The 21,277-nt window shown below is 44.4% G+C and overlaps 1 protein-coding gene across 1 annotated transcript in view; it reads left to right on the forward strand.

Moving 5' to 3' along the window:
- The window catches only part of PPP3CC (protein phosphatase 3 catalytic subunit gamma), a 151,414-nt gene that overhangs the window by 106,263 nt on the left and 23,874 nt on the right, over window positions 1–21,277 (forward strand). The window contains exons 5-11 of the mRNA XM_082255785.1: window positions 5,091–5,236; window positions 8,862–9,001; window positions 9,101–9,178; window positions 9,460–9,554; window positions 14,716–14,841; window positions 17,404–17,481; window positions 18,156–18,237. Of these exons, the coding sequence (XP_082111911.1) occupies window positions 5,091–5,236; window positions 8,862–9,001; window positions 9,101–9,178; window positions 9,460–9,554; window positions 14,716–14,841; window positions 17,404–17,481; window positions 18,156–18,237 (745 nt within the window). The remainder of the gene's footprint in view (window positions 1–5,090; window positions 5,237–8,861; window positions 9,002–9,100; window positions 9,179–9,459; window positions 9,555–14,715; window positions 14,842–17,403; window positions 17,482–18,155; window positions 18,238–21,277) is intronic.

Consider the following 21,277-nt stretch of genomic DNA (forward strand, 5'->3'; position numbering starts at 1 on the left):
TGATTGAAAAACCAACATTAGCTAGCATAAATAAAAGTACCAATATCCATCAGTTTATAATATCGAATAATCACACAATAAGGGAGAAAGATTGCATACTTGAAAGAAACATTACTAAACAGAAAACAATGAAGTACAATTGCAAATCAGATACAGTGGTTATATATATCAACGCCTCTTTTGAGGCGAGGTGTTCACATTTTTGATGTATTTTAGTTGTGAATTAATAAAATTGTTATTTTAATCAACCCAGTGCCTTTAAAGTCCATGCTTCTCCAACAATCCATTTTCTAGTTCATATGGGATGTGACACTTAATAACATGTACGTGCGCTCAGTTTACTGCTCCCTGATGGTGCGTTTAATCCAAATATCAAGCTCCAGTGTAGTCACATGGCTGTGGGGAAGAAAGTCCTTAGCCATGTGTTAGCTCTGAACGGAAGCTTACTGGCCATTCGGTCTTCACTGTCAAGAGAAGGTGGGTAAGTTTAGACCTGCATCTAAGTTGTATTCGGACCGCGCTTTAGAATCGATTGACAGGCAGCGAGTAGGTGATGTGATGCCTCCATGCCACCTGTTTATTTTTGCTGACAAACGTAAAAATGCTTGCCACTGATCTCTACATGTTGAGTAGATTTTGCCACGGACACAAAGCATTGCGACTGCGACATGTACCCTAATCTACTGCCTATTGCAGCTTAGGGGGGGAGCGGTTGGGAGGCAGTAAAAACATGGTCCAACTGCACATCTAAACTTATCCTAAAGGCATCTGGGGGATGGGACAGCAACTGTATAAACACAACACAGGTTTATTTTAAGAGGTCTGTGTAACACCAACCTATATGAGAGATTACCATAGGGGTAGATATTACTTAAAACTAACCATGTTATGAAACGGTTTCTAAAAGCACTTTTTAAAATTAAACTAATGAAAATCTTATACTTACCTACTCTTCTGGTTCCCTTGGCGACGATCTTGGCTCCCCCTTACTTTTGTGTCTGCCCCCATAGCAAGCTGCTTGGTATGGGGGCAGATGTGCGGGCTCGCTCCTGAGCCAGGCTGTGTTTGTCTATAGAAAACACAGAGGCTTGGCCCTGCTCCTCACTCTCTGTTCACTGCATTCGACTGGCAGCAGCAGGAGCCAATGGCTCCCTCTGCTGCCCGATCCTCCTGTGAGAAGAGAAAGACCAGGGAGAAGAACTGCAGATGGGCACAGTGCTGGATCGATACAGGGCTCTGGTGAATATTTTAGGGGGGATGGGGGGTTGGGCGCAGGTAGTTGCAAAAATTTGTATGCTGTGTTTTGCTGGCATTTTGTAGGGGCAATGGCTGGTGTTAGTGCTTCAATCATCACAGCACCATGGTTGATATGGTGTCAGGATGATTTAAGTGCATTATTCCTATTATTAAATTTTATTCTAAAATAAAATGGTTCATAATGCAGACTCACCGGGCCCTGTCGCTTGCCACGTTGACTGCCACCAGATGCAGCTTGTTGCTTGCCACGTTGCCTGCCACCAGATGCAACTTGCCACATCGCCTGCCAACAGATGCGGATTGTCACTTGCCACGTCGCCTGCCACCATATGCGGATTGTTACTTGCCACGTCGCCTGCCACCATATGCGGATTGTTACTTGCCACGTCGCCTGCCACCAGATGTGGATTGTGATTGCATTGGTTGCAGCACAGACGTGTACATTTGTTCATTGAGCACAGAGGCAGGCCTCAGTGCAGTTAAATCCAACAAAAAGCCAGTAACTCTGCGTTTCTTCTTAAAAAATTCTTTATTGATGCACAACAGCAAATGCAATGTTCATATATGCTAACGCTTTCAGCCTCAGCCTTCCTCATGCTATGAGGAAGGTTGAGGCCAAAACGCGTTAGGATCTATGGACATTGTATTTTCTGTTGTGCATCAATAAAGGATCTTTTAATAAGCAGCACAGAGTTGCCGGCTTTTTGTTGGATTTATCTACAGTGGACTGGTTGGCCTGAGCACCGCCACTCTTCACATCATTTATATGGTGGTAGAGCTTGGGTTAGTCGTGTGTGTATGTATAGGTGTGTGTGTGTGTATGTTTTATATATAATTTATCCGCCTCATTGCAGTGGTGTATTCTGAGTGAGGGCGGAACAGCTGTGATGCCGGGCAGTGAGATGTCATCTCTCTGCTCACCCGCCGCACCTCCGACAGTGTAGCAGCCCAGATGTGAGGCAGACCAGCAATAATGCAGGGCGGGCAGTGAGAGATGTAATCTCTCTGCTCGCTCGCTGTTGCACCTCTGATAGTGTAGCTTTAGAGCCACTTTAAGCTCTACCTTGGTAAAGGGAAAAATGGGTGCATATTCTACAGTGAGCCAGTCAAAGCCCTGATTCCTGTAGAGCATAGTGGTACGCAGGCGTCATCTGACTAACCAAAATAACCTGGAATAAATGGGATAGGATTGCATTTGAACACTGCAAATCTGCTACATACTTACAAAGCTCTTATTGCTTCTAAAGATGGCTCTATAAAATATTAAAATGTGTGAATTAAAGATTTATGCACACAACCAATTTAAAGGTTTTATTTCTAGTAGGAAAAACCTGTACTAAAAAAAAAAAAAAAAAAAAAAAAAAGAGGCTCCCATTAATGCCCCTTTTCTGAAGATGCTAGTTGCTTGGCTGTCTCTAGCTTTATTATATTTTCGCTGTCTTAGTACAAGCATGAATATCAGGAAAATCACAGTGAAATGAAAACTAAGGGTGGATGTCTTTTGTATTCAATGGGTTTTTCACAAGACAGGGCCTCTGTCCCTTCTAACAACCCCAGTATGCCTATCTACTCTTTCTGACCCATGTCCTACTACCCCCAACCCTGCTTTCCCTAGACCCTTCCCCTATCTTTGCTCAACTTTCCTCTCTTCTGTCTTTCATTAAAAACAGAATTACGAACTACTAACTTGCTGTGATAACTCCTATCATTGTGAATCAAGATGTATCAACAGAGGATTGTTATCCAATGTACCCTAAAAGTCTCCTGAGTTTGTATTAATCTGCTGCAAATTCTTAAAATTTTCTGTTAAAGTGGTATCAAACTCACTTATTTAAATTGTGCTGACAGGCAGGGTTTTTATAGCAGAAGGGACCTGATTTTGTCTCTTCTGCCATAAAGGTTTCCTTCTGCCATAAAGGTTTCCTCCTGCCTGTGAGCTCTCATGTCCACTGAGCTGTGCATGTGCAGCTCAATGAACAAGCATGGCACCCGATCTGCACAAGAGTGACATCATGGTCGGCTGGCCATTCAAGAGACCAAACAAATGGAACCCAAAAGGAAGACAAAGCGTGCTGACATCGCAGCACTGTAGAGCTTCCTTTGACAGGTAAATCCTGTCATAATGTGCTAGTTTGTGGTGCATATTCTAGCAAGAGCTGCACGATTCTGGCAAAAATGAGAATCGCAATTATTTTTCTTAGAATGAAGATCACGATTCTCTCACAAATTATTAATTTCATTATATTATTTATTATATTAATTTATAATATATAATTTCAAAGACAGGAGCCGACAAGTGCATTTTGATGCAAGTCAAACTGTTCTCAGCAGAATACCCTAAGGAAGAAGGCAGGCAAAAAAAAAAAAAAAACCTAGTTGTAAAAGATAGTGTAAATGTGCAGTGCAGCCGTCAAAGATCACATTTGGCTGTAGCATAAAGGGAAACTACTATGTGTTTCAATTATATAGAAAATGTAATCTTATATATATATATATATATATATATATATATATTTTTTTTTTTTTATTTTTTACCATTTGAAATAAAGCTGTGACAAGGATTACCCCCTCCTCTGTCATGATAATAATGTGTTAAATAAAGACTGCTCACAAAAGCATGGCATGAATGTACACTTCACGTAGAGGGATGAAGGGAGCAGTGTCCCCGGGACCTCTGTCTGAATAGAAACGTGGTACCACTCATCCACCGCATCACGTCTCTCAGCTGACCGTTCCTGTATCAGCGCTATTTGCGTTCCACACTGGTTTTGCCTCCGCCGCCTGCTTCCCCTCCGGTCCAGGCTACCTTACCAATCTAGCCACAGTACCGATGCCAGCATTCCAGGGACACCCTTGATCCCAGCATCTACACAAATGTGAGCTGATAATTTTACTGGGTGTCATCTTAACCCGTTATGACTGCACTGAGAATCGTGGAAATTCGGGGATGAGATCGCGGAGCGGGGGTGGGGGCGGTGAATCTAGATTGCGATTATTATACGGTTAATCTTGCAGCTCTAATTATAGCTTTAATCACCTGGGGGCCTTTTTTTTTTTTTTTTTTTTTAAAGGACTACAGTTTCAATAAAAACATTGAAGGAGAAAATAAAGACTATTCCTGGAACACTTTTATAAAGATGGCTCACTTAGCCCATCTCCACGTTGGTCTCTGTGTGCCTCAGAAATGTCTGCAATAAAAACAATGGTGCTGCCAATGATTGGCAATGAACTTTTCCCTATCATGTTACCAAGTCTGCTCCTCTAAGATTGTGCTAGTGTTCCTGGTTGCATAATGCCCAGCACCATGCAATCCACTTCCTGTGAGTGGGGGCAAAAAAAAACCCAATATTTTAATTTGCTGTAAGTTGGCCTTTGTGTGTCAGTGGCTTATGTCTCTATTTTTTTATTAGCTAGCCACATTTTTAAAGTGTTGCCAGAAATGTTAGATGTGCTGAATAAAGTTATTCTACTCTTAACTGTCTTGCTGCTGCAGTGGAGCAGTGCAAGGTTAACATATGTGGTGGTACTAGATGACCGATCATTTCATTTTCAATGTCCAAAGCCTGTATGTGTCTGCCTTGTGTTTAGCAGATAATGCCTGCAATGTGCGTATCTTCTCCCAGCTATAGCAGGGAACCAATGTGTACCCAATAATCCATCATGGTTTGTGAAATCAAATTGGGCAACATGGAAGTAAAGGACAGATTTTTGCATGCGGAGTTCAGGATGAGACTCTAGTTTCCTGTGCACTGGAAGATGGCTGCTTTTGTTATATCGTTCAAACTGTCTTGTCTATATTTTTCTAACTATCCCATCCAATCCTATCCCTTCAGGTAAGATTAAGTACTCGGAGCGAGTGTACGACTCCTGCATGGATGCCTTTGACTGCCTCCCTCTGGCAGCTCTGCTTAACCAGCAGTTCCTGTGTGTGCATGGGGGTCTCTCTCCGGAAATCACCTGCCTGGATGACATCAGAAAAGTGAGTTCCTACTAATTCTAACTAATGCAGTGGATATGTGACCACAATAGTCTGTTCATATGTGGACAGAAGTTTACTAACAACTGGCCACTGCCCTCACCTAGAACTGGCCTTAACAGCAAGGAGCCCATGGAAGGGCACCGCATGCAAATCCAAACCAAAGAAAATTCCCAGCTCAACTCCACTATGTGCTAACTAAACCCCTGTATTTATTGCAAGCTGTAAGACCAGATACTTTGGTTGGTTTCAGACTGGCTGGCGAGTTCAGCTTGAAATTTTCTTTGGTTTTGTTTTGGACAAAAGTTTACACATTTTACAGGATTGCACATTTTACAAAAGTAAAATTTGCTGCTGATAGAAAAATTAAAACTTAAAGGAGAAGTATAGCCAAATCTCGTTTGGCTGTACTTCTATCAATCACCGGAGTGCAATTCGTTTTGCACTCCTGTGACCCGTTTTCTTGAGAGTGGGCTGAATTCTGCTCTCTGCCAACATCACAGAAGTCGGTCCAGGCACTGCGTCATTGAGACAATGGAGTCTGGATCCACCAGGTGCTTGGACCGACATCCGGCTCAGCCTCTCAGCAAGCCACCGAGAGGCTGAGCCGGCCGCTTCACCCCCTCCACAACTCAGCGCTCCAATGAGCGAGAAGGGAGCGCAAAGCTGCTGACAGTCAGCAGCTCTCTGCTCGGGTTGCTGTCGGGATCGAGCATTTGTGTTTGACTGCTCGGTTCTCAGTGTAGAGGCGCTGGGGGACAGATGCAGTATCGGATTGATGCTGCATCCACCTAGATAAGTATTATTCTTAAAAAAAACCCAAACCTCTACTTATCTTTTAACTTTCAATAATTGTAAAAAAACATATCACTGAGAAGTTGCAGAATCTTGGTGGCCAGGTGAGAACCAGTATCCTGCTAATGAGTTCATGGGAATCCATTGTATAGCACTTCCCAGAGTTCTTAGAAGCCAGGTAAGTCACACTCCCCTTGCTGCATTTTTAATGTGAAATTAAATAAAGAATCCATTAATAAGACTTAAAGTGATTGTAACGTCTCATTGATATTTTTTCAAGAAAATAACAAACCTGTTATACTTACCACCTCTGTGCAGTTGATTTTGCACAAGGCAGCCTGAATCCTCCTCTTCTCGGGTCCCTCGTTGCTGCTCCTGGCCCCTCCCTCCTATCGAGTGCTCCCACAGCAAGCCACTTGCTAAGGGGGCACCCGAGCCAAGTCACAGCTCCGAGTGTCCATTCAGAGACGGAGCTGCCGTTCAGGCCCCCCTCTCTCCTGATTTTGCTCCCGCAGCTGTCAGTCAGTTAGGCAGGGGCGCTGTGGTTGTGTTCCAGCCAATCAGGAGATACAGTCCCCTATAGCTGAGGGACTTGTGGACAGAGGACGACATCAGATAAGTAGTAGGGGGGCTGGGGAGACTGCTACACCCAGAAGGTTTTTTTTTTATCTTAATGCAAAGAATACATTGAGATAAAAAAAAAAACCTTCCTGCCTTTACAACTCCTTTAAGCGACCAAAGATTTCCTTTCCTGCAACCCGTGAAACTCTCTTGAAACCCATCAACACAGTCAGTGTTGATTGGGGGTATCCCTCACGGGGAGCCAATCTGTTTCCTCCGGGAGGGTTGTCCTTGCAGGGAGAACACACACGGTGATTATTGCTAGCGGCAATCGATGGATCAACTTGGGTACAGTCGACCTACCTATATATTGTTTAAATCTCGGACAATCCCTGCTGAACCGGTCAAGATTCAAACAGTCTATAGCCTGCTTTAGACTCCCTTGTAAATTCCTTGCCAGGTGGACATGTCTTACTATTGGAATCTTCTAGATATTTAGGAAACTGGTCATTGATTCAACCCACTATCATCAATACAAACCTGTAATGTCAGTTTTGGGTAGACTGACGGTATAAAGAATACATTTACGTTTAAAAGAAAAGCCAGTAGTGGTCTCCACCTTTGCGAGAAAAGTTGCTAAATTAAAAATAATGCCTGTGTTCAGCAGGAACCATGCTGTGTCTGGCTTGACCAGTGTGTGTAGCACTCATTAGGATCAGCACGTTTTAAAGCAAAACTACATTGTATTTGAGCGCCACAAACCAAAAACATTTAATTCACATTTAATATTCAAACCAAACTCACCTATCCATCCATGTCTCCATGCTTAAATTTGCTGAGAAATCAAAACTCCTGGCAGCATTTCTGGCCATGGCCACCTTGAGTAAGGGTAGATGATTTATGTAGCCTTTACTTTCTGGAATCCATTTTGCCCTACTCAGGCATGCATGCAGGAGTGTGTGCGCTTAGCTGAGAAAATCTCTCCTCCCCCCTGAAGACTCCTGGGATGTATGACATCATTGTGGCCTAGGCCTGGAAACCAGGAAGTAACTAAAGAAGTGAAAAAAAAAAAAAGTAAAACCTATTGAATGTTATATGCCTTTCTATATATATTTACTAATGCTAGCAGCATAAGAATTAAAAGTAGCCAGTGCTGATTGTGCAAGTGAAGTTCCGCTTTAAGATGAACACTAAGTCTGGGTAAGCCTGGCCATTTTCTCTTTCATTCATTGACGGACACAGCTCCTTCTTGACCATTGTGTTATTATGCCCCTTACAGGAGTAGGGAAAAAAAAAGCTTGACTATGCCTATGGGCAGTCCCAGGGGGTATACACCCACTCTCAGCTCTAGGCATTTTTTTCTGCCTAGTAAGGAGTAAGGACCTAGTTCCTCGCTGGGATATCTGGTGCCAGCAATTTTTTCATTTTAAATGGAATTTTTTTTCCTTTTTTTTTTTTTTTTTATTTTGTTCCTGTGAGAACTACAATCAAGTGCCGGACTGAGCGATAAACTGGATAATATAGATCCTTAGGGTCCCCCCAGTTCGGCCAGCGAGCGCGTGCAGACCGCTGCTCCACGCTAGGTCAGCCCCGACATAGCCCCTCTGAACGGGGGCTGGCCTGCAAGTTAAACGTCTCACGAGGACGCATACGAACTGGCTTTGGCCTGAGTCGTAACGTTTCTCTCTGACCGACAGTACCCACATTACAATGTAGCGGTGTCCACCCTGTTCCTGATGTGGTAAGTAGCTGTCCTGCCCACTACCCCTGGAGGGTTTTTGAGAGTGGGTGTATACCCCCTTGGACTGCAGATAAGCATAGTCGAGCTTTTTCCTGCCCAGTGTCCTAGTCCTGTAGGGGGCAGTATAACCCAATGGTTAAGAAGAATCTGGAGCTGTGTCCGTTAATGAACATCAGATAAATGGATTTTACGGTAAGTCAAAAATCCCATTATTCCCTGCTGCCAGAAATGTGACCATTATAGGCACAGGAGATATCCTAATGATTGACAGAATCCGATGCTCAAGACCCTGCTTATTTTAACTTCTGCTAGGTCTAGGTGCTGTAGCCGGTAAACCCTGTGCTGCCTCTGGACAGTTGACTGTTTTCTGTTTAAACACAGAGGGAGGTGGTGGTGGTGGGGGGGGGGGGGGGGGACTGAGAAGAGTTCTTGGAAAGGGCAGTGTTTGCCTTGGCACAGGAACTTTTGTGACTGGTATTTTCCCTATACTACCCTGATTCTGCTATCTCCTCTTCCTCTCCACCTCATCAGTTAGACAGATTTAAGGAGCCGCCCGCCTTCGGCCCTATGTGTGATTTGCTATGGTCTGACCCTGCTGAGGATTACGGCAATGAAAAGACACTGGAGCACTTCACCCACAACACCGTGCGTGGCTGCTCCTATTTCTACAGGTAACTGCCTTAGTACTCGGCATGTGCTACATGTAGCTTGCTATTGTATTTTAGAACTAATTCCTATAATCTTTGATTAATATGATGCCTGTGTTTTAGCTACCCTGCTGTCTGTGAATTCCTGCAGAACAACAACCTCCTGTCAGTGATCCGGGCCCATGAAGCACAGGATGCTGGGTAATGTTTTTCCCTTCCTATTGTTATCTGGCAGAGAAAATATGCCATCACGTCATACTGTGTTTTCCTCTCTGGATGATGTTAAATAAATAGGGAGAGGAGGACAGATAAGAGGTGCAGTTGCAGAGACTGGCAATAGCTATAAAGAAATATATATGTGCAGTCTTTGTTTTTAATCAGAAAGTGTCAGTACAGTTGTTGCCATAGACAGTGGACAGTGATGTAGTTGCATGGTGATGCCTGTTATACACCACATATCATGCTTCTCTTTCAATCTGCAGTTACCGGATGTACCGAAAGAGCCAGACGACTGGTTTCCCATCTCTCATTACCATTTTCTCTGCACCGAATTACCTTGATGTATACAACAACAAAGGTTAGAGGGATATCTGGCTTGTGTGCGTCTTATAGTTTAAAGGGGCCTTCCTACTTTTTAGGAAATAAAAACAGAACACCCTAAAATAATGGCCATTACAGGGGTCCGCTCTTTTTTCTTCCTGACTAATAAAACCACTCCAGTAGCTGGCCAAAACATTTTACTTTAGGTACTTTATTCCCTATGCCATTCAAAGAAAAGAGAGTAACTGAAGATTAAGACTCTCCCTGATGGCCAATAGCTGGATGGTATGTTTTCTACACTTCTTTTGCCAACTTTGTAAAGATGTTGACTGCAGTAAAGTGGCACAGTGTTTAGGATGTTAAAGAAGAATTAAAGATAACTTTTTTGTTTTTGTGCCATCTGTGGTGTGCTATTGGGGAGATTTCCATTCATTTCCTGTCCCATAGCCAAAACCGGACGTGAGAGGAAATCGCTCCAAAGTGAGAGAATCCATGATTCTCACCAGGGTCACCAGAACTAGTGTCCCCATTGGAAGATATCCCCCCTATCCCTGTTCTTGGTAAAATCCAAAATTTTGAGATTTCCAATAACTGTCGGTGATAATAGTATACAGGACAGAGAGGGTGGATCTTCCTAACGATTGCAAAGAGCAGGTAATTATGACATGTTTGTTCTAAACTTCTGAAGGTTATATGGATTTACACAATGCAGAGGATTAACCCCTTAGGTCCATATAATGTCTGAAAGACATTTATTCTTTAAAAAAGAAGCGTGGCTTGTTATACTCACTCTGGAACCTAACAAACGTGCTCTCAGACTGATATAGTGGATCTCACTTCTATTTGCCTCCAAGATTGATTCCATTTGTTAATGTGCTTATTCCTGAGTAATTATGCTTCTATATATGGTGTTTGGGAAACATTATAATTTAGTTACTGGACTCTCAACGCCACACAGTTATTGACTTTTTTTTTTTTAATTGTTTTTATTATCTTTAAGAGCCGGTCCACACTGCCGCGACTTGTCAGCCTGACAATTTGCGGTCCATTGACCGCTACAGGACCCGTTCTAATGGGAGCGACACAAGTCGCTCCGACTTAGAAAAAGGGTCCTGTACTACTTCGGGGCGACCTCGGAGCGACTTGCATAGACTTCCATTATGTGAAGTCCCTGCAAGTCACTCCGAAGTCGTGGTGCATGGTAATGCACAAGTCGCCCCCGAAGTAGTACAGAGTCGTGTCGCCTTAGTGTGAACCGACTCTTAAGGGACCCATTCTTCTTCTAGGGCAGCCATTCTCAACCAGGGTTCTGTGGAACTCAAGGGTTCCTCCACAGATTGCAATGCATTCTTTACATTTTTTTTTTACCATGAAGTGGGGCTTTGCCCACATTGCATGGGTTACCTGCTTGTTTTTGTCTAGGGGTTCAGCGAGCCGAGATATACTCTCCTAATCCTCCGATCCTTCCAGCCCAAGACCATTGGCTCCTGCATCCCCCTAGCAGTCCAGTGATCTTGTGGGGTGAAATGTTCCTTACGTTATCACCCCCATAGACCAGCTCTGGATGTGAAGACATCAAGAACAGTTGGACTGTGGGAAGTGGGGGAGTGTTGTTTTCCCAAGGATTGGGTAAGGATAGGCTCTGAGTTCACCCCTGGACAAAACGAGCAGTTAGCCCATGCACGCACGGCCACACTGCATGGGGGAAAAATATTTGCCTGGAGGTGGGCTTTAAACAGTGCTTGATTAAAGTGATTGTAAAGTCCTGTGTTTATTTAAAATAAAAAAAAAAAAAAAAAAGGTATATTTACCTGCCCTGTGTATTGTTTTTGCAAAGGGCAGCCCGGATCCTGCTATTCTTGGGTCCCTCATTGCTCCTCCTGGCCCCTCTCTCCCTGTCAAGTGCCCCCACAGCAAGCAGCTTGCTATTGGGACACCTGAGCTGCAGCTCCGTGTGTTCAGTTAGACATGGATTTGTTGTTTGGCCCCACCCCCTCTCTATCCTGATTGGCGCAACTGACTTTGATTGATAGCAGCGGGAGCCAATGGTGCCACTGCAGTGTCTTAGCCAATCAGAAGGGAGAGTCCCGGAGAGTCACTGGATAGAGATGGGGCTCAGGTAAATATTAGGGGTTGCTGGGGAGGCTGCTACACACAGAAGGCTTTATATCTTAATGCATAAAATGCATTAAGATAAAAAACCTTCTGCCTTTACAACTCCATTAAACTCCCACCTGGTGGTGCCTGGATAGTTCTGGCACCAATGCCGCTTTGCAGATCTAGCTGCATAGGACCAGTAGAGCTTCTCTTTTCTAAGGTAATGACTGACATCAATGATCATGTTAGTCGTCTATGAAGAGGGACATTCTTTTCACTGACCACCAATGTAAAGCACATTCTTTCCACTTTCCATCAGCGTTAGGGGACTGCTTTGTGTTCACCACCAATGTAGTGTGGCTAATGTACCAAGATTTATTTGCACAATTATTTTTAGCAGGGGATCCTGAACATATTATTTTAAGGGTTCCTCCATGACTAAACTGTTGAGAAAAGTTGTTCTAGGGAATACTTTACTTTCTTTAGTTTCTTTTTTTTTTATATTTTGAGAAACACCTGAAATTCTTTTCCTTTTGTATGGTATCCATATTTAGTATTTCTTCTTCAGGCAGGCACAAGTCTGTGTTTTTAGAGAAACAGGCACACAATCTCTAACTTTGAGTCTGTGTGTTCATCTTAAAGCACCTTGATTGTGAATATATCTGCTGGTGACAGCCTGTTCATAGAAAAGTAACAGTGCAGTTTTCAAGGTTAGCAGTACATTCTGCTGTGGCATGTGCTGATACACATGGATGGTAATGTGCACATTTTACAGTAAGGAGCCCAAAATAGGTCTAGCAGGTATACCCACTGTTGTCAACTTCCCCAGAAGCTTGATTACTATCAGCGGATCATAAAGTGAACCTGTGCTTTACTTATCTCTATCTTGGAGCAAAACTTTGTTTTTAACAGTTGGGATTGGTGAAAATCTGATATTTTATTTCTTGTGCCTCAGCTTTCGGGGACGCTCTCCTGATTGGCTGAGACACAGTGGCGGCACCATTGGCTTTGGCTGCTGTCAATCGAACTCAGCCAGCCAGGAGAGTGGGGGGGGGGGGTCGAACGACAGCTCCGTATCTGAATTGGCATAGAGCTGCAGCTCGGCTCAGGTGCCCCTATAGCAATCTGCTTGCTGTGGGGCACTCGTCAGGAGGGAGGGGTCAGCAGCTCCAGCCAGGGACCCGAGAAGACTAGGATCTGGGCTGCCCTGTGCAAAATCACTGCACGGAGGAGGTAAGTATATGTTATTTCAATAGGAAAAGAAAGGAGACTTTACAATCACGTTAAAGTGGAATAAAAGCCTAAAGCTGGCCATACATGTATCAAAATTTCAGCAATTTCACAGGGACTAGCCAACTTTCGATCCATGTCTGGCCACTGTGGTTGAGCGGATGTCTGTCTACCAATCAGCTTCTATTTAGCTGCCCTGTTGGTATATTTTTGCTTGATCAACACTACAGGCAACATCTGTAGCATTGATTTGTGCATTCTGAAGGTGGGGAAGGTCTCCCCGCTGTCAGAATACAATGGCAGAGTGGGGAGGATTCCAAAATCCACATCAAATGTGTGCATAGGGGAATTGGGTCAGGTTTTTTTCATTCAACCTGCAGGTTTAACAAAAATAAAAAACTGACCCATGTATGGCCAACTTAAGTCTAACTGCTCTTAAAATAGTTCCCTCCACCCCCCTTCCTTCTACTTATCCTGCCTAACCTGCATAAAAGAGATGTGTATGCTTACATGTTATAAACCTAGTCTGGTCATGTGTTGAAGATATATTGCACACCAAGGATCCAAAATAATGTCCAAAGGGTTTATTAAAATGATCTCATCACATCTTAAAGAAGCAATGTTTCAAAACCCCACACTACCCCTTGGTGTGGGTCGCCTTGGTGTGCTGGCAACATATCTGATAATCTGTGCTGTTTCCCAGTCCTCAACCAGTGGTCGCTGAAGCATCCACCTTGCAGCCATTTGCAGGAACATGTGCATTGGGAAAGTTTCTCTGCACCTGTCATGTGACCCCACAACTCCTTCTCCACTGTGTGTCAGTGAGTGGCTTTTGCAGGGGAGAGGAGGGAGCGCTGACTGGCTGAGCTATGGGAGCCTATGAGTGATGTCATGGGTCCACAAGTTCCCTGATCTTGTTGGGTGAGCCAGAGCTGCAGGATCACGTGACTGGACCTAAGTGGATTAAAAATATGCAAGTACAGAAATATATATATTTTTTAATACTGGTTAGGCAGGATAGGTAAGAAGATGGGGGGTGGTGGAACATTTTTACGAATGCATCCGCTAGATTAAGTTGCCCATACATGAATTGAAATTTGACCAGTTCACCAGGAACCAGATGCATTTCAATGCATGTATGTCCATTCATCGGCATGAGCTATTTATCAACTTCTCACGAACGGTACTGCTAGAAAATTCCAGTTGAATCAATCCTGCAGCACTAATCTGTGTATTCTGACAGCGGGGAGGCAGGGGACTCTCCCTGCTGTCAGAATACAAAGACACAGCAGGGCAGATTTGATGTGTGGATCGGGGAATATGGTCAACTGGCTTGCTGAATAAAAAAACACTGGCCCCTGTAGTGGCAGCTTTAGGCTTTTCATCCACTTAACTTCCCCCCTTGACCTGAGCTTCCAGAAGCGAAGAGAAATACCCTGCTGGGTCAAAGCACAGGTCTACAATTAAAGCACTGTTGGGTTGGTTTATGACAAATGGCCAGTGTTTCATGGTCAGATGTGGGTTAGAAAATAAAATCTAAAATGTGATTGCTTGCTTTGGACACCAGCCTTATTGTCATCTTCTCCAGTTTAAAATAAACAGGTGCTTTGTGACAAATATTTTATTTTTCTTTGTATTAGAAGATGAACAATGGCTTAGTGTATGTTTCACATAGGTGGCTGGCTGGGTGTGATTATTCCAGCATGTCTTTGTTTGGCTGAAGTTGGAGTCGTCACTATGTGTTTGTGTGTGCGGTGGAAGTCTATGCAGCCAGCAGTGTGCATGTTGGAAGCAGTTACTAGCACTGCTTGTTTGTGTAGGCGTCTACAATGTATGTAAAATCATCTCCTTCCTCTCCTCTCTCCTCACAGCCGCAGTGCTCAAATATGAGAATAATGTGATGAACATCCGTCAATTTAATTGCTCTCCACATCCTTACTGGCTGCCAAACTTCATGGATGTGTTCACTTGGTCTTTGCCCTTTGTTGGGGAGAAAGGTAATAAACACACTGAACTGGGTATATATACAGATAAACATATATAGTATATGTAGACTTATATGTAGAACAAAGCTCTATTGTTAGCATGGTAATAGTGACTGAGAACAAAGTAGATTGTGAAAGGCTACATCTCCTAATGACTATAAAATATGTTCTTTATCTACAGTTGTTGTATTGTGGTATAGCTTCCTTTAGTTACAACATACTTGTATATTTGAAGCCAATGGACTGATTTTTATTAAAGGGGTATCAAGATCACTTAAGCCAGTGACCTTTTGTTTACTTTAAAAATGGAATCTTGTGCAGGGGAATGTAATGACTGGATGATTGATGTGAGCTCCGCTTTATGGGACTAAGAGGACATTTAATCTTCAAAATGACCTGCTTTCTTACAAAAAAATATGAAAAAAAATCAGGACCTGTAAAACAGGGTTTCTACTCTCCTGTCTTGCAACCTGTTCCTCCAATCTTTGCTCACTTGATGTGATACAGCCACTTCATATCTGTTATTTGAGGGTGTGATGTATGTCTGGTCCCCTACTGTGCTCTATGGTTCTAGGCTTGTAGTCTGTATGACTGGTGTTGCAGGCATTAAACGCCCCTGGAAGTGTTGCATGTCCCATTGCGCACCCCCGGAAGTGTCACATGTCAAAATGCACACTCCTGGAAGTGTCACCTGTCCCACCGCGCAGCCCTGGAAGTGTCCATATGTCACGACATACACTCCTGAAGGTGCAACCTATCCTATTGAGCAGCCCTGGAAGTGTCCCATATCACGATGCACACTCCCAGAAGCGCCACCAGTCCTGCTGCACACACCTGGCATGGAAGTGTTACCTGTAGTTAAAGAGTTCAACTCTAATAATTTCCCCCTGCCCATCCCCTGATCACGACTGCTCCAATTTCCTTCTTTTTCTTACTGTCTTCTCAGGGTGCACAGCTAAATATTAAATTACAGACTACAGAAATGGAGGCCATCATAGCTAACCTGCTTCTGAAAATTCCTGTTGCCTTCTTGGCTTCAGTATGTTATGCCTAACTGACAGGTTACAGATCTGATCACAAAGTTAGAATTCTTTGTGACTCAAAGTGCTGAAGTCAACTTATTCAACATGACAAGGCTTGGGCCCCTTTCGCATGAGGCGGACTCCCCTATAATTTGTACGCTGGTCCCCGCTGAGCAGGCGGATGGCTTGCCTCTGTCTGCTTCACTTATGCGGAGTGGATAGACACCTCTCGCTGTCCTCTATGGGTGGTCGAATTTAAACAGACCACCTGTCCATTTTACATCCGATCCGATTTACTAGACGAATGGGGAACGTTTTTAGCAGATCGGATGTTGGCGGGTGTCAACACACATGTCTATTGACACCAGCCGCTCCATAGAATGCAGTGGATGGTCCAATTGAGTCTGCGTAAAAAAAACGGACAGGCAGACCCGATTGGTCTGCTCGTGTGAAAGGGGGCTTGAAGGAGAAGTTCTGTGAATGGGAAACTATAAATACCAGCAACCTTTGCGGCTGTTGGCTTGTAGTTCTCAGTGAACTACCATGGTGCTGTTGAGCGCTCTGGTAGTTCATTGTTTCTTCCAGTCATTGTGTATCTCCTTACCTGTACAAGGTATGAGATAACCGATACACTGACAAGTCTGCGGGGGTCCTGCATGGCACCCACGATCTGCTTATCGTGGGTGCAATGCTTGACAGGCTCCTAGTAAAAAATATAAAATGCACATATTTTTTTTTACCTGCGAAAAAAGGTGTGCATTTATAATTTTCTCTATTGTTTATCGACAGACGCAACTCCATATTTTCTTAGACCATTGGGCTATGCTCCTCCAATCAGGAATAGGACACTAGGCAGAAAAAAGCTTTACCACGCCTATGGGGGCTGTCCCTGCAAGCATAACCCCACACACTCTGCTGCAGCAGCCAGTTTTGTTTCTGCTTAGTTTAGGAATAGGACCTAGTTCCCTGCTGGGACTTCGGTCTTCGTTATAATAGGGAAATTTTGTTATTTTGTGATTTTTTTTTTTCATTTTCACTAGTTAGAAGAGTGTCTTGGCGACCAGGGAGGTGGCTGGGATTTTGGCCTGGGTGGAACATTTTGTCCCAGCCCTCTCTGCTGAGCACAGCAATTTGTGCCTTTCCTCCACTGAAACTTCTGCCGAGGTTTTAACGCAGAATAGAGGTGGAATGGATTCTGGTGGCTCCAGACTGGCCTCGCCGGTCTTGGTACGCAGAATCTGGTAAGGTTGGTCGCTGATGCTCCTTGGAGACTTCCCCTCATGGTACAGCAGGCACATACCAGGAATATGAAGTGTTGAGTTAACAAATGCTTTAAGTGTCCTTTGCCCTTCACAAACAGACTCCAATAGACCTGTTTCTAGCACAGCTTGGAAAATCAAAGGGATTTTTGTAAGGGCAACATAGATGCACGACGGTCCCTCAATTTTACGTTTAATGGTGGGATATCTGGGAAAGTCAATACATGATATATTCATGGTATAATAAGTGACATGAGGTGGTGATTGTACATTGTTGTCTCTCTCTCTCCCAGTCACTGAGATGCTGGTAAATATTCTCAGTATCTGCTCAGATGATGAACTGATCTCAGAAGGAGAGGACACGCTGGAAAGTAAGTCAAATACAGAACATCATCTTTCTATTCTCTTTTAGTTTCTATATTGCATTTCCCTCTTGCTGTACCGCTTCTGCTGCTCTGCATATTGTTTACATAGACTGTAATATAATGAAGTATCATCTTAGAGGTGGCAGATTGCGCTGTTCGGAATCTGCAGGCATAGTCGTCAGCATTTTCACAGCTCCAGACTAGCAGCCAAAGAAATGAGACAGATAATGATTAAATAATCTGTGGTAACTCTTTTAGATTAACCTCCCTAATATCCATGAAGGGATGCCTAGGGTCAGTAACAATATTTATCCTGTTGCATTCAGTGATGCCCATATCAGTATTGGAGTACCACCATGGTAATGCCACCTTGCTTGTACTAGCCCACTGGAATAAATCATTCTCCCATACATTAGCTTTATAGAACAGGAAAGCCTGACTTCAACTTTTACCCTGATGTGTGGCAGTTCAGTATAAACATGGAATTCAGGTGAATGCACTGGTAGATAGAAAAGTGATTTCATGCAATTTTGAAGGAATCCCTAAGGATGCTTTTTATATATTCACATCATCACATGGTGTTCTTTAAACTGTAACAACCAGAGTTTTGTGCAGCTTGTCTCACATTGACCTGTTAGTTGTGTTCCCTCATAAGAATGTTATTCTCTTGTCTTCTCTAGGTGGTGCCACTGTACGTAAAGAAATTATACGGAATAAGATCCGAGCGATTGGGAAGATGGCCAGAGTATTCTCTGTTCTCAGGTGATGTAGCTTATACGTCCTCTGATCTGATAGGCCTACACACTACTCACTCTTCGCAGGTCATATAAAATTAAAACAATGTACAGTAGCTGTGGCTTTGGGCAGAATATGCAAGACTAATAAATACTCACAACCTTGGACAAGTGTAGTACTTAAAGTTCTGTTATCCAGATAAGTGATGGTAATTATTTTTAGCAAACCATTGCTACGGAAAGGCTGGTTTCTCACACATGCAAACTTATGTAATAAGACAGGGCATAGATTCAGAAGCATTGCGAAGTGCAGTGACCTGCATAAACTAACCTGATTTCAGTTTTCTGAATCTACACAAGTAAAAAAGGACTTCTGATTTACATGAGTCAATGCTTTCTTATTACAGTAGCCAGGGCTTCAGTCCCCATACATTCCTAATAAGAATTAAGTGTCTTGGCAGTAGATCAAATGCAGGTATAAGGTGGTCCCTTGCAGGTCAAATGCAGGATAGAAAGTGGTCCGTTGCAGGTCAAATGCAGGTTAGGAGGTGGTCCGTTGCAGGCCAAATGCATGTTAGAAGGTAGTCAGTGTCAGTTGCTGGTCAAATGCACCTTCAATGAATTATGACAAACGCCTCTGGGACTGATGCAATTTGCCCATCGAAGCCTGTGGACAGTAGCCCTAAAAGGTTAGATCTGATTGGTAGCTATGGGTTATTGCACATTGCACTTCCTTATTAGATAAGGTTGTTAACAGATTTTCAGGGCTAAAACCATATTTATAATGCTGCCTATCAGTTTATTAAAGCGGAACTAAACTCTCAATTAACATGAACAATTTTTTTGAAGCAGTTGGTATTGAGATTTTAACAATTTGTCATACAAAAAAAGAAATCCTTAGAACACAGTCTGTTCCCCATACAATACAGAAAGGTATGCATCAAAGGACAGTATGGTATAACAATACAACTTTTCTCTCTTGTTCATTGACGGACACAGCTCCAGATCTTTTTGACCCTTGGGTTTATGCTGCCCCCTACAGGAGTAGGACTCTAGGCAGAAAAAAGTTTGACTGCACCTATAGGGCAGTACCAGGGGGTATACTCCCACTTCCTGCTGTAGGTCTTCGGTTTTTTTCTGCCTAGTCAGGAGTAAAGACCAAGTTCCTTGCTGGGATCTCTGGTCATAGCATTTTTTTTCTTTTTAAAATGGAATTATTTTCTTTTATTTTCTGTTCCTGTGAGATTTACAATCAATTTGGTTTCTGTGAGAACTACATCAACTACCGGATTGGGCGACGGACTGGATATCCTAGATCCTTACGGTCTGGCCAGTGAGCGTGACCCGACCTTACATCCGCGCTAGGTTGGCCGCAACATAGCCCCAGTGGATGGGGGCTGGCTGGCGAGTTAAACGCCTTGCCCTGGACACGACCTGTGTTGCAGCGTACCTCTGACCCGCAGAACCCCCATTCCAAGATGGTGTAGTGGTCTGCCTGGAGTGGTGCCCACCCAGTTCCATGGTGTGGTTAGTGTCCCCCCTGTCCCTTGGTGGTCTTTCAGGATGGACGTGGGCCTCTCCCTGGGATGGTTGAACCCTTGGTTCCCCTCCATCCCACCAGCCCCTCTAAACTGTCACTGTGGGTCTTTTGGCCCCAACACATTCTCCTCCCCCCCCCCGGGGAGGTTAGGAGCTGGATTTGCCACATGCTCCGGAAGAGGGGGGAGGTTGGATGTGGTTGTTGCTGACCGGATTGCACAACAAGGGGTTTTTGAGCGGGTTCCCTGCCTCCTTGGGGTTAGTGACTGGGGCAGGGATGTCCTTTGGGCTCCCTGTGGCAGTTGTTGGGCTGGGGGGCAGATGTTTTTATAATCCACGGGTACACGCCTTACGCCTTACGTGGCTGAATCAGGCCGAAAATTAAGGCTGCGGCTTTATGGCCTACTCGCGGCTGGCAGACCAAGCTGTCCGAGCTGCTGGGCAAGCGGATAGAGCTGCTGACTGGCATACGCCTCCCCCCGCTTCCGTGGGTGGTCTAATCTGCTGGGGCATGCAGCTGGGCGCTCTAAAAAAATTTAGGCTGCGGCTTGCGGCCTACTGGGTCATGCGGCCGCTTTGGGCACTGCCGTTTTGGGGGCAGCCTCTGTGAGTTTAGCTGAAGCCCCCAACTCCCTCCCTTGGCATCTGCCAGACTGTGGATCCGGGCATTTGCGGCTGGGCCTCCACTGAAATTTAGGCTGCAGCCTGCGACCTTTTGGTCCATATGGTCAGCCTGGCGCCTTCCTTTATTATTATTGTGTGGACGAAGGTACCCTGCCTGCGCGTCCGCATCACGGCGGGCTCCTCCTCCCCTCCTTCTCAAGATCCTATTATGTCCTCTGAGGGCGACCCTTTTGCTTTTTTGTGGGGTCTAATAGGTGGTCCTTTTTTGTGGACCTCTGGCCGGCATCTCCTTGTGGGACCGATGTCCCCTGCTTGTTATGTTTTCAGGGTGAGCTTAGTATATAGCGACCCTTCTGAGTCTGTGTCCATGCACTTTGAGTGCTCCGACAGTGAGGATGATTCCCTTTTTACTGCATATGCGCTGGTGGATGCACTGATTGTATCGGTGCGGGAAACTTAAAAAATGGGGGATGCTGCTGCGTCAGGGGCGCCGGTCCACTTGGGGCCTGCAGATCCTCTAAAGCGGCAAAGGTATTCCCTTTTTCCCACCTACTGTGACACAATTGTCGTGAGTCAATGGAGGAGTTTTAAGCGCAATATGGTAGTGCCTAAGCATTTCAATAAACTGTACCTCCTGAGGAGTCTGTCGAGTACGTGGGCAGTCCCATCTGTGGTGGACTCTCAGGTCTACAGGCTGAATAAATCCACCCTAATTCTGGTGGAGAAGTCTCCGTTTTAAAAGATCCTTTTGACAGGAGAGCTGAGACATGGTCCGCCACAAGTTTACTGTGGCTGGTTTGGTCCTTTAGGCCGATGTTCACAATAGCATTGGTGACTTTCCTGAGTGGGCAAAGCTTTTGAACCAGGATTTGGAGAGGGAACAGCTTCCTCCTGCCTTTGCGGAG

The sequence above is a fragment of the Pelophylax lessonae genome (assembly GCF_965119305.1).
Source record: "Pelophylax lessonae genome assembly, chromosome: 4".
Classification (NCBI taxonomy): domain Eukaryota; kingdom Metazoa; phylum Chordata; class Amphibia; order Anura; family Ranidae; genus Pelophylax; species Pelophylax lessonae.